The 13,586-nt window shown below is 46.0% G+C and overlaps 1 protein-coding gene across 1 annotated transcript in view; it reads right to left on the reverse strand.

Moving 5' to 3' along the window:
• Nucleotides 1-13,586, reverse strand: part of LOC133108733 (GRB2-associated-binding protein 2-like) — a 63,338-nt gene that overhangs the window by 13,102 nt on the left and 36,650 nt on the right. The window contains exon 3 of the mRNA XM_061218439.1: nt 3,822-4,056. Coding sequence (XP_061074423.1) covers nt 3,822-4,056 — 235 coding nt within the window. The remainder of the gene's footprint in view (nt 1-3,821; nt 4,057-13,586) is intronic.

Consider the following 13,586-nt stretch of genomic DNA (forward strand, 5'->3'; position numbering starts at 1 on the left):
CACCCGCCTGCATTCGCGTAATTTGATGGTAACTTCACTAAACACATTCTCAACACCCACAAACACGGTTTTAAAACTGTAATGTCATCAGGATGAATATGAAAGAAATGTGAAAAGCTGTTCATGTAATACATCTGCTTACAAAATCATTTGCACGACCCTAACAACATCACAGGAAATGACATCGCACCTCTTGCAAGAGGGTAGCGATACAATTATTAGTGGCAAGAAAATTAGGCTAATTTATTCTGGTTCGCCAATAATAATAATAATCCATCCTTCCATTTTCGAACCGGTTTATTCCTGGTCAAGGTCGCGGGAGGTGCCGGAGTCTATCCCAGCATGCATTGGGTGAGAAGCAGGAATACACCCTGGACAGGCTGCCAATCCATCACTGGGCAATAATAATAACACCAATAATAATCATCATCATCATCATAATGCTTCCAAGTACTTTGGAACTTGCAGGGTCCATTTAAGATAACAAGGGTTACCGAGGCAATCTTACGGTATTTAATGGACGTCAAAGTCCTTCATCACTGACATAAAGCATGTGGAGCTGTCAGAGAGAACAGCGATCTGTCCTGGCGCAGTGTAAGATAACCCGCATACGTACACGTCTGAGATTGATCTCTCAGACTTTCCCACAGCTGAGCCGTGCTTTCTGGCACCCCGGGGGATTTGCCCCATTTAGTGCTCTTATTTTGTAGTCCTTGTCACTAAGACACTAAGTGGAAAAATCTTGCTGCTCTGACATTTAAGACTCAATTTCCCAGTCTAAAAGATAAGGCACTGTTGCTGGGGAGGTCTTTGGGCTACCATTTGCTAATTTTATAATGATAATAAAGCCGTCTTTATTACACGCACAAATATACACACCAGTGTACACCAAAAGACTGAGCAGATATCATTTACACCTGTGTTTCCACTCCTGAGTCTCTATTGTTTGTTTTCAGAGGCATTACAGACAGCTGGGCGCAGCTAGCAGCCTGTAGATATGTAAAGGAAGTGCTCTAGGCAGAAGGAAGAATCTATCAAAATAACAGCGCAAGTTTGTGTAGAATTGCACTGTTTATTCTTCATGGTCCTATAAATGCAATCCCATCTCATCGCTAAGGGGAGCAACTTAACCAGACGAAGGCACAAGCCTCCCATATTCAATTTAATTTCAATTCAAGGTAATTTGTATCGTGCTGTTCTACAAAGCAGCGGTCGTAGTTACAGGAGAAAATGGAAATTTGGAAAGAAAAACCCCCACAAACCAAGATGGTTAAAGAAACCATCCTCGAGGGAAAACACTCTTCTTCTTCCTCTTTTTTTTATTCCTCATACAAAACAGGCTGTAATCAACGTAATCAAATGACATGCGATGCAGTATATAGGATGTAATAACCATTTTTATCAGTTATGTTATAACACTGAACTAACATGGCTGCAACATAGGGAGAACGTTTTGTGTTTGGCCAGTTTCCTGACATAATGAACTTTAATACAACATCATTACTTTGTGTTCTAGGGATGGGTTTGCTACGATACAGTGAGGCATCTCCATACTGGTTATGATAATAATTTACATATAAGAAAATACATAAACCTTAGCAACAAGAAGACTGACAGTGCACCACTGTCCTAAGACACTAAATAACATTAAATACGATGACCAAAAACATTTCTGTTCAAAAAAGAGATTAGGGTCAAACCATGGTGTGGCCAAGTAATAATGACTCACTTAATCAGTAATTTGTCACTTTAAACAGAACGTCCACTTCCAGGGTGGTTATTAATCTGAGCGTGTGACTGTTCAAGCTATCTCTGCAGCGCGATTCAGACTTAATGGATGATTTATCTCCAGATCTCACAGACTTAATTAAGAAACGTATCAATAAAAGGATCACTGGAGCGACAGCAATAAGGGCCCTGCAATATCCACTGTGCGGAGGAGCGTGAATCACCGCGCCGTCCCAGCAGCCTCTGCTTCCCGCCCACAGAGCGCGTGCGGTCCCCTGTCCACCTCCATGCGTGTGATAGATTACAGCAGCGACCCGTAGAGCAAATGCAGCCCTTTCTTTTTTTTATTTCGGGGCGAGGCGATATTAATCTCGTGTTTGATCCTTTAGAATCTGCAGCACTGCCGTGAGGACCGGGCAGAGCTATGGGGGGAGAGCCCCCCCCCCCCCCCACTAAAACCTGTCATCCCATGTTCCCCCTTCTTTCCACATGAGCTTGTTGCCACTGACAGAAGAACGAGGCATCGCAACCCCATATTGAGTGGAGCTACAATGACCTCTTGTTTTGAACCAATGACAGATCTTTTCAAATCAGTGATCTCAATGATATAATATAGTAGCCCAGCACATTTATTAAATCTTGCTCAAGGATTAAATGTTATTCTTAAAGTGCAAACACATTCCACTTCAGGTCTTCAAGAGCAGCTCTGGAACGTGCAGTACCTCCATGTGACCAGCAGGTAATTACAGTTTTTTTATAATCACTTTGACACTAATTTCAGAACCTTGAGGTCATTTTTCAAAACTGTAGACCCAAAACTCAAAACAGATAATCAATGCACAATGATATGATATGAATGCACAATGCATGTTTTGAACAGGCGAACGGGTTACGTTACAAGTGCTTACCATTTTGAGTGTTGTGTCTAAGGTTTTGAAAATTGAGTACAAGCTTAGAGATTAGGGTTGAAGTGATTGTAAAAAAACTGTAACTTACATCAAGTATAAACTTGACATGAAGATACAATCACATCCACTTTGAAGTGGGATTTCATAAATACTACTTTGTCATGGTCTTCTGTGTAAGCCACTATTTAAGATACAATTTGATCATACAGCCATTTTAGGAATGAGGCCCCAGGCCTTCAGGGGAAACCATGGACTGGGTAAACCAATAATATTGGCATAATTTTATAAGGATATTACAGGGCATTCCATTTAATCTGTGTCATAAAAAACCTTCTATTTTTGCCATTTTTGAATCTGATAACATAAATAGAAAGCTTGCATCATTCTTTCTGTCAGTGTTCTGTAGTTCTGTGACAAACAATGTTTGTTTAAAACAGCACGTCACTGAATCCTTGTTGTAATGTAATATAATTTAACAATTAAATGAAATTCATTTCCCAAAAATGTGCCCTTTTTGGGGAAAAGATTTCTTTTCGTTTTATGGTTTCAGGGCTTGGATTCCCTGTCCACAAGAAGACGGTCCAGTTTTAAATACAGTAGAACCTCAGAGAACCAAAGTTGGGAATGAAGATCATTTGAAAAACGTACATTTTAGGAACAAAGAAATTAAATATTTACTTGAGTTCAGTTTATTTTGAGTGATAATAAACTGATAACCTCAATGGCATTTGACCAAACAATAACTGTCATATAAATAGCAGTGCAATCGAACAGGTTGACCAACAATAGGCTAAACCTGTAAAATAGATAAATCAGAAACAGATTGGTACAGTGACGTTGGCAAAGCTCACACTGTTGTGGCTCAACACCAATGGTAAGCCAGTCGAGGCTTGGAACCTTGTTTCGTGATTGCCTTTCCAGTTGTACATGTTGTCGGTTTTGCCAGGTTGTAAATCTGGCAGCCCTATGGGGGCAGCGGTTGTAAATCTGGCAGCCCTACGGGGGCAGCGGTTGTAGATCTGGCAGCCCTACGGGGGCAGCGGTTGTAGATCTGGCAGCCCTACGGGGGCAGCGGTTGTAGATCTGGCAGCCCTGGCAGGGGCAGTGGTTGTAGATCTGGCAGCCCTGGCGGGGGCAGCGGTTGTAGCTCTGGCAGCCCTGGCGGGGGCAGTGGCTGACTCTTACCTGGTGTTCTCAGCCTTCCTGCTCATGCACTGGTGCAGGAAGAGGTAGTCCTGGGGAGCGCTGTTGGACAGGCCGCCGTTGCCATGGCGCGCGGGCAGGTCAAAGGTGAAGAGGAGGGGCTGACTGGAGTGGGTGGGGCCGGGGGTCTTGGGTTCTCCAATCAGGGAGGCCGTGTGTCCCCGCAGGTCCGCGCCGACGGAGCGGGGCATGTGCATCGTCGATCTCCCCCCGCCATCTTGACACCACAGCAAAAAGAAAGAAAGAAAGGAGAACAAGTTTCAGAACTATACACAGGTTCGGCTGGCAAGAAAATGGCCACCGATCGATGACTCAGCGATTAAGCACAAACAAACTGAAAACCTTGTCACCTTACTGGTTCCACCGGTTGGAACATGACCGCCATTGTTTCAAATCCGGGTTGTTTTAAATTAATAATTTGTTATTTAGCTCTTTATCCAAAGCAACTTCATCCAAAGTCGATTAAACTAAGCAGGGGAGCATCCCCCCTGGAGCGATGTGGGGTTAAGGGCCTTGCTAAGGGCACAACAGCTGTGCCGATCTTATCACGGCTACACCGGGGCTTGAACCACCAACCGTCCCAGTCATGTACGTTAGCCGCTAGGCTCCAGGCTGCCCTGCACACGTTAAACATTTTTTGGATTGAGCTGCTCTGCTCATCTGGCGGTGGGAGGTGGTTCAAGGCTAGCAGCAGTAGGCTAATATCCAGCTTGGCTTTTATTCAATAGCCATCACTGTGACCTCTTAGCACAATCAATGGGAATCAGTCAGTCCCCAAAATCAATGCAGCAGGCCTACAAGGACCACCAGCACCGCCAGGAAAATCTGGAAGGAATCACAGACTCAAGCACACTCTCTTCTATATACAGCAGAATCCCAGAAATTATCCTACTGTAGTTTGTGCTATACACTATAACAACATAACTGGATAGATTTTGATTAAATCAGGTTTGATGAATGCAAAGTGACTGTTTGCTGGAGGCAGTCAGCGTTTCACCATTCAGAATATTCAGCCTCAGACATTTAATCAACCATCAATCTCATGAGCTTGAGTTCAGATGGAACAAAAACGGCATGGGTGCTCCAGGACCGCGGTCACCTGCCCCTTAGGCACAGCCACTGTGGACGAGCTCAATGCCACCCGGGCTATAGCTGTGCCACAGCGAGAGTTTGAATCCGTCCGCAGGGACTCTGAGTGCGGCCCGAACAGGTCGAGAGAGAGCAGACACAGAGCTGGACAGCAGGCTCTGTGTGACCTCTGACCCCCTGAGAGCTGGGTCAGCAGGAGGGCAGAGCAGAGGGGCAGGGCATTGATCCACAGGCCTGACTCACAGCCACTCGCCCCGGAGGTCCCTGCTCCATACGTCTCCCGTTATAGATCCACCGTGATGGATTAATGTCGGCTCACCGCATCTCTGCACAATCTTAATCAGACCGAGAGGCACAGTGGCCCAAAGACGACTCTTTGGAAAAAGCACGACTGTAGCATACAGATGGTGATTGACTGTACTGTCCTCACACAGTAAAAATCTTCGGTGTAAAATCAACTCTGACACAGAGGCTGCCAATTCAAATTAGCCAATTTGATTTGAAATGGATTCATTGGCAGTGTTAGATTTGACACGGATAATGTGTCTGTCTGTGTCTATAGACCCGCTGAGATAAAGATGAAGTACAGAAGTACAGTAGTACAGAAATAAATAAGGCTGACCTGAGCCCTATCAGTCACCCATTTGAAACAAACATACACACACACGCGCACACACACACAGTCGATCAGCAGACCGGAAGACGAGAAGCGTGCGAACGAGACGGGGGTGACAGGCGCGATGGACGAACAGAACCCCGGCTCGGTAACCGCGGGTGACGGGTGGCCCGGACGAATGAGGTCACGGCCCCGCCGGAGGCAGGGAGGCATCCGGTGCGGAGATTCCACTTCCTGCCCGGAGCAGGGATGAGCCGGACACCGCTGCCGGAACACTGCCACACTGTCCGGGGATGGGGGGGGGGCAGGGGGGGTTCCTTTGAACAGGGCTCAATTATTCCATTGTTATCAGTGTGCCAGCCCTCACAAGGCTGGTAAGAGTCCCTCCGCTCTCCACCACCACAGGCCTGTAAAATATCCAACACTACCCTACACCCCCCCCCACTGGCAGACACAGACTTATTGATTTGCAGGAGGAGGAGGAGGGAAGGGGGTGGGGGGGTGTTTGTGCCCCTCCCTCGGTGAGTGGAATGTGGGTAGATTTGGGTGGCGTGTGGAGGGGTGCGGAGGGGAGGGGGTGGAGAATTAGCCACTGTAACCAATCCTCCTCACTGGGGACAGGGTGTGATGGCATACCCGCACATTAGAGCACTTCTTCTCCAATGCAGGGCCACCAAGGCCAACTGTGTGTGTGTGTGTGTGTGTGTGTGTGCGCGTGTGTGTGCGTGCGTGTGTGTGTGTGTGCGTGTGTGCAGTGTGAGTATGTGTCTGTGTGTATTTGTGCGAGTGTGTGTGTGAGTGTGCGTGTGCGTGAGTGTGTGTGCGGTGTGTACATGTGTATGTGCGTGTGTGTCTGTGGTGTGTGTGTGTGTGTGTGTTTGTGTGGTGTGTGTGTGTGTGCGTGTGTGTGTGTGCGTGTGGTGTGTGTGTGTGTTTGTGTATGCGTGTGCAGTGTGTGAGTATGTGTCTGTGTGTGTTTGTGCGAGTGTGTGTGTGAGTGTGCGTGTGCGGTGTGTACGTGTGTATGTGTGCATGAGCGTGTGTGTGTTTGTGTATGCACGTGCAGTGTGTGAGTATGCGTCTGTGTGTGTTTGCGCGAGTATGTGTGTGTGTGATAGTGTGTGCGTGTGTGCATGGTGTGCGCCCGTGTGAGTGTGGTGTGCGTGTTCCTGTGTTTCCTCTCAGTTGATTGACCTGTCTTTACTGGCCAATCCTCAAACAGCATCACACTGGAGCAGAGAGAGGCTCAGTGGTCAGTGAGTGGCTATCATGTCCCATCACTGACACTAATGGGATAAATGATCAATCTGCCTGCACCGAAACAATTTGTACAGGGCACTAAAACCCTTGTGCTTTCCGCTGGAGAAAAAAGGTTTCAGACCCATGGTTGCTCTAAAACCTCTTTAGAGGTTCAGCGATTGTCTTTAGAGGCTTTAGACAATTCAGTACAATTGAGATAGCTGAACAGAGAAACCACATACTGTACAGTATGCTCAAAAGAACTGGGCAATTATTCAATTAAAATGCATTCACCGTTTTCCTTTCCTACTGCTCGTCTCAATCGGTCAAAATCTTTCTTACGTACACCCATATTATCACATACTCAATGTCCCCTTGTAAGACTTTAGCCCTTTCATGTTAATTGCCATCTTCAATGTGGTTGTGGTAGCATGTTACTATTCTGGGTCAAAGAGTAACTGAGTTCATGAGTAATTTTATAATTGCGTTCTGAAACACATAGGCTGCTGTCTCATCGTCAGTGTCCACGTAATGCAATTGAATTAGGCTTCTGGTCTCAGGGGTTTTAATTACGGTGCAGGGCATTACTGAGCACAATGCAGTCATTGTGGACAAACTACCATGACGGGGTCACATCAAAGTCAGAGATGGACACATAATAAATAATAAAGGCACTTTATTAGCTTGGTATGAGCTGTTCATATAGCTTGTCTGTTTCAAAACATAACTTGAGCAAGTCAAACAATGTCAAGCTGGGAGCTGGTCTAAACTGGTGTTCAAAACCTAGTAGGGATACATTTAAAAGAATTGATGAAGTAACACCCGAAAGATTTCCAAACAACAGCTAACAGCATAATTAGCTTCCAGTAGGTAAGCACCCTGTTCAAGAGGCACAGTTATAAGCGAAATTTATCCTTCCTATTGTACAGTTAGAGAACCAAAGCACTGCAGAGATTTAATCTTGCCCTCCTCCCCCTCCCCTAATCCCAACAGCGCCCCGGTCAAGAGGAACCAGTTATTTCTTTAACAGGTATGGAACAGATAGCACTCAAGAAGGCGGCCCCTAGGCGCTAAGAAAAGGCTTCTGTTGTGGCCTGTCTCATAGACACTTTGAGGCTCGCGAGTGTTAAACTTTGGATCGCTCCCTGTACAGCTGGCTGCTAGCAGACACACAGCCTTTTCTGTGGTCCCCTGGGCACTTAGCTGAGTGACTGGCTGCTTTCACAAAGTAATAAACCGGCTCCCCGGCGAGGCATAACAGCCGATTAAAATTCCTGCGCTTTGGAAGATGCATTACGGCCGACGCGATTGGCGTAGGGGAGGAGCAGCGGTGTCCGAAGACCTTGGAGAGGTAGAGGTTATGAAAGACACTGCAGTGGCAGCTTCCCATGCTGAAAAAAACAGCTCAAGCTAGATTTCGAAACAGCTGGTAGCTGGTTCACCAGTTCAGACCAGCTCCATACTCAACATGGTTTTACCAGCTCAAGCTAGGTCTTGAAACAGCTCGTAGCTGGTTGACCAGTTCAGACCAGCTCCCTACTCATGGTTTGACCAGCTCAAGCTAGGTCATAACTGGATTTTTGTATAATATAGTACATTGTCATTCCAAAAAAATGATACTTGATGATCTCAGTGGAAACTATGAGGGGCTGTACCTGGAGGTTACCAGGCCCATTCCAGCCCCCAGGAGGGAGCGAGTCATGTTCATCACACAAGCATTTTCCAAAAACAATGGACAAAATTGATGGCTGGAAACACCAAGGAGACTGGAAGAAAAGCTGGGGTTAACACCAGCCAGGAAACATGGCGGTTTCTGACGACTCTCTGTGAAACTGGGGTTGACGACCTGGTCCAGATTCTCAGTTAAAGCCAATGAATCATCGACACGGGGGAACATGGTGAGGTAATGTTATCATTATCATGAGAACAGCCTTCAAAAATGTCTTCCAACGGTGGTCTTCACTCCTGGGCCTGGAGAGCCGCAGGGTGTGCTGGTTTTTGTTGTTACTCAGCACTTATTTGATCAATTAAAGCAGGTGATTTAAAAAAGTAAAGTTATTGAACAACCAGCATACCCTGTGGCCTGCCAGAACCAGCAATGAAGATCGCAGTCTTAGAACATTTATTGTTCCAAACAAGATCGATCAACGGCACGAAAAATCATGCCGGTTCAGAGACGTGATGTAGGACATGCAGAATGTGATGTCACCCCTGCAGAAGCGATGTCAGTGTGATTAGTTCCCTTTGGCTGGTGACCTTGGTCTCTACCTCAGCAGAGTAATCACACCTTTTGTTTCACAGAGCAGTAGGCAAGAGATATAAGTAAAGTATATAAGAATATAAGAATATAAGAATATAAGAATATAAGAATATGGGTCAAGTTTGTGCTCAAGTCAAGTAACTGAACACAGTTACCTTATCAAGTCCGGGAGTCTGAAATGTCTTTTTTTTTTTTTAAAGTAAGTTGGTATTGCATATTTTTGGTGAAACTATACCAACACATTTATTGAAATTGCAGATTGCTTTAATTGTTTAACATCCTGACATACCTGATAAGTTTAAAGTGATTGACCATCCACAATCCAAATGAGTTATTTCATTCATTTCAATAACAAAACAAAAATGCCCATCTTAGCCCATGAACTAAGTCACGTAACTAAGAAAACTGGACAAGTGCATGTACATTTATCATAATATTGATGAACGTTCAGAGAACCTAAAATGTTTGTCATGCGAGGTTAGCGTTGGCATGAAATTCCCACAACAGCGCGGTGATGCAGTTTGGGAGAGGGGGCGTGGTCAGGCTATTAGTACCGAACATGGACAGCTGTTTGAACAGCGTCAGCAGAAAGTCTAATATTCTAGCTAAAAATGTATCACTAGTTGGCAACAACCTCTCACCGAAAGTGAGAAATTAATAGTATTGTTTTCCGAGCACCGAACTGGCATATCTCCATATTCAACCTCGATCCGTCTTTGGTGCACTCCAAAGTCTCCGAAACCATCTTAGGGAAACCGGAATTTTGGCGACTTTTGAGCCAATCTGCGCAAATGTGCGAGGACAGAATTAGTTTGAAAGGGATTGTGGTCCTTTTCGCCGTTCATTATCTCCCACCCCGGGTTGATGGAAGTCCCACTAAAAACGCTTACTTCAGAAACCGCCTTGCTCTGTTTGTCCTTTCTGAACCCAGCACGCAAACCCTGCCACACCGCACAGCTGTGAAATCTTTCACACTTTGCGAGGGATGAACAGGGAAATGACACAACTACACTCAAAAGAGAGGGATCACCGCCCCTGAAGAAAAACAGGGGAACAAAAAAATAATATAGGACTGCTGACACTGAAAAACTTCCACCCACTCCTTCAAACAGTGAGTGCTTTAAGAATGAGCACAGTGGGTCCTCTCTGGAAAAATAACAGCCCAGTAACGTGTTTTGGCTGGATCTACTGCTGCGAGAATCAATAAATCAACATAAAATCTAACCTTTACTTTCTTTACTTTCTTTCACATATGAAAATACATATTTTGTTACACGTTCCAGATAGCTTGTTCCAGAAAAGCTTTCGCCAATGCTGCAACTCAAAGCTCTCGGTCATGTACAGATACTAAACAATAATCAGTTGAAATACTGAACACAGCTCAGGGGAATTCCCTACTCCCTGCAGTCAAAGTGGACCAGCATAGACCAGACCTGGGTCAAATATGTGTGGAAAAAGCTTTAACTCTTGAAGCAAACTCTGACAGCACTTCTGCAAATCCCTGAGCATTTTCAACAGAGCATGTTGCCAACAAATAAACATACTTCCTTCAACAGTTTCGATAGCCTGCAGGACCTGCACTGGTGACTAGTAGATTATTAAAGTACTCCAGACAATTATCTCTCCCATTTGTTTTGGGAATGTGTGCTGTCAAGAGATTAATAATGTATGGACGGATTGAGAAGACTGTTTAATGTCTGTCACTCAAAATGGCCGTCCTCAAAAACACGGACAGACCATCTTCCAGACCAGTCAAACGCCAGGGGTGTGTCCCGATCCTCTACTTTCCTCCACCAGCGCCCTCCCCGTCCCCCAGTATACGCACCTCTTTTACAGTACTGGGAATATGCTACAGTGGGGATAGTATGGCTTGCCCATCCCTCTCATAACTTCCCAAGGCACAGCAAGTGACCTTTACCCACAATCCCCCAAGGGCTCGCTGAACCCCTCTCAGTGAAATGGCTTTACTTATCTCCTCAGCACGGCGACGGTCTCTGGGGGCCGGCGACCGTCGCAGCAGATAAGAGCATGTGAACTGTGCCATTATGCGTAGAGTCATGCAGAGCGTTTCATTACACAACAGAAGGGCAGGCACTGAGGAGCACAGCACCGTCAGAAACGACCACAAGCAAACCATAGGCCTGTTCTTATGTCCTCACTAACTGAAAAATAATAAAGTAAAAACATAAAAATATTTTTTTTGCCTGGTTCTTTTATCTTCCTGTTGTTCTCGCTTACGTCACTGCTCGTTCATTACCACGTTTGAGATTCAGATTTCGGTGCATTTGCAGGCCCTTAAAGCTCATCTCACTAAGATCACAAGAAGAAGCAAGAGTTCCTCAAAGCCGAAATTGGAACATTACATATCCTCAGCTGAGCTTCATTTCCTTCAAGAAACCAATTTCCCTTTTTTGTTCTTCCTCTCAGACAAATATTAATAACCATAACGTCATGTTCAGATCTGCACCCTGTGGCCCCGAGTGCAGCCGCGGCGACCAGCAGGAGCATGCTGGGATATCCAGGCCAGAAGGCCCAGTGGCAGCAGCAATCTGAACCCCAGCAGAGCTGTGTCTCGCTGCTTCAGCAAAATCAATGAATCTCTGAAGGGCACTTTGGGTTTGGCAGGTGTGTGTGTGTGTGTGTGTGCATGTGTGTGTGTGCGGGGGGGAATGGTACGGTGAGGGGTGGTCTGCTCTGATGCTCCCCTTGGCTAACCTTGTTCCCTGTCCCATGAGCCTCTGCTGCCAGCGTGCACACACACACACACACACACACACACAGACAGCCATACACATACAAACATACACATACATACACACACACACACACAAACTCAGGCACACACACAGACAAGACACACAGACAGCCATACACATACATGCACACACACACACACACACACACACACTCAGGCACACACACAGACAAGACACACAGACAGCCATACACATACATGCACACATACACACACACACACACACAAACACATGCACACACACACAGACAAACACATACATACACACACTCAGACACACACAGACAGACAGCCATACACATACACGCACAAACACACACAGACACACAAACAGCCATACACATACAAGCACATACACACACACACACACACACACGCACATACACAAACACACACACAAGGAAAAACACACGCCCACACACTTCTATGCCCAAACATACACACTCACACAACAAAAACGCAAGCACCCAGACTCATACACATTCCCAAACAATAGTACACACGCACGCACACACAAACACCCACACACATACTCATACAAAAGTACACACACACACAGACACTGAGTCAGATACAGGTGGAAAGATAGGGGAATCAAGATGCTTTGATGTACCATAAGAAATGCCTCGTTTTGGCTATACTAGTGTCCTTATTTAGACTGTGCAGACAGGCATGTCTGGTCAGTGACATGCACTGATGAATCCATACCTCCATTTAACACACAAACAGTCAGAGTCTGCTGAGTCAGCATTATTGGTCTCCTCATTACCCCCTACAAAAACCACCCAATGCTGACCCACACTTTCCACAAGAACCAGGGGGGACCACTACAACTTGATACACACTAAAATAAACTCAATGACTCAAAGACCGTCCTGGAAAGAAATGTGTGTACCCCCCACACAAAGTACTTAGTGTTTTGTGCATGGAATGAAACTCTTTCTGGGGGGGGGGCAAATCAGCTATAAAATAAAAATATTTAATTTGGATTACTTCATTAATTAGAATGTCCTAAGACTGAAAAATGTAATAAGTAAAAGCAAAATGTGTGTTATCTAGTTTTTTTCCACGGAACTGCCTGAACCAATTGTGAAAAGTAAGTTTTATTATGGTGCGCCTGGGTTTGTATTCATACAACATAACTGGAAGCAGCAGGAAGGAAACTGTGATTCATACCCAGGGTTACGGAGTGAAGAAGAGCTGGAGACGTGGCAGAAGAGCTGAAAACGGACCAGGCTGGACGGGGTTATCGGGGGAGGGAGGGCGGGGGATTTAATGGGTGCTTTTGGGGGAAAGATTAACGGATCTGCACGGGACAGAAAGCAGTTAAACTCCCAGTTCCCAGCTCAGAGACCTCTGTGTTCCTCAGATACCTGGCTCACTCCTCCCTCTCTCCTACTGTCCCAAAACACTCTGCCCTGACGCGTGGACCATGAAGCACCTCCATCCAGTTCTCCCCCTCCGGTTACCCAGGTGACGGGTTCTGTGGGCGGGTGTGAGGGGATAGCCTGGCCCCTCCCTCCTCTGTGAGCCTGTTACTCACCTCAGGGGGAAGTCAAGAGGGTTGGTCTGCACTGCAGGGGTGAGGATTTACACTCTTTTATAGGCGCGTGTGTGTGTGTGTGCATGTAGGTGTGTGTGTGTGTGTGTGTATGCATGTGTGTGTATGCGTGTGTATGCGTGTGTATGCGTGTGTATGTGTGTGTATGCGTGTGTATGTCAGGGGGCAGGGTTAGAGTTTGGAGTCAAACATTCTCTGGTGGATGGGATGGTGTGTGACAGAGGACA

The sequence above is a fragment of the Conger conger genome, chromosome 13, assembly GCF_963514075.1.
Source record: "Conger conger chromosome 13, fConCon1.1, whole genome shotgun sequence".
Taxonomy (NCBI): Eukaryota; Metazoa; Chordata; class Actinopteri; order Anguilliformes; family Congridae; genus Conger; species Conger conger.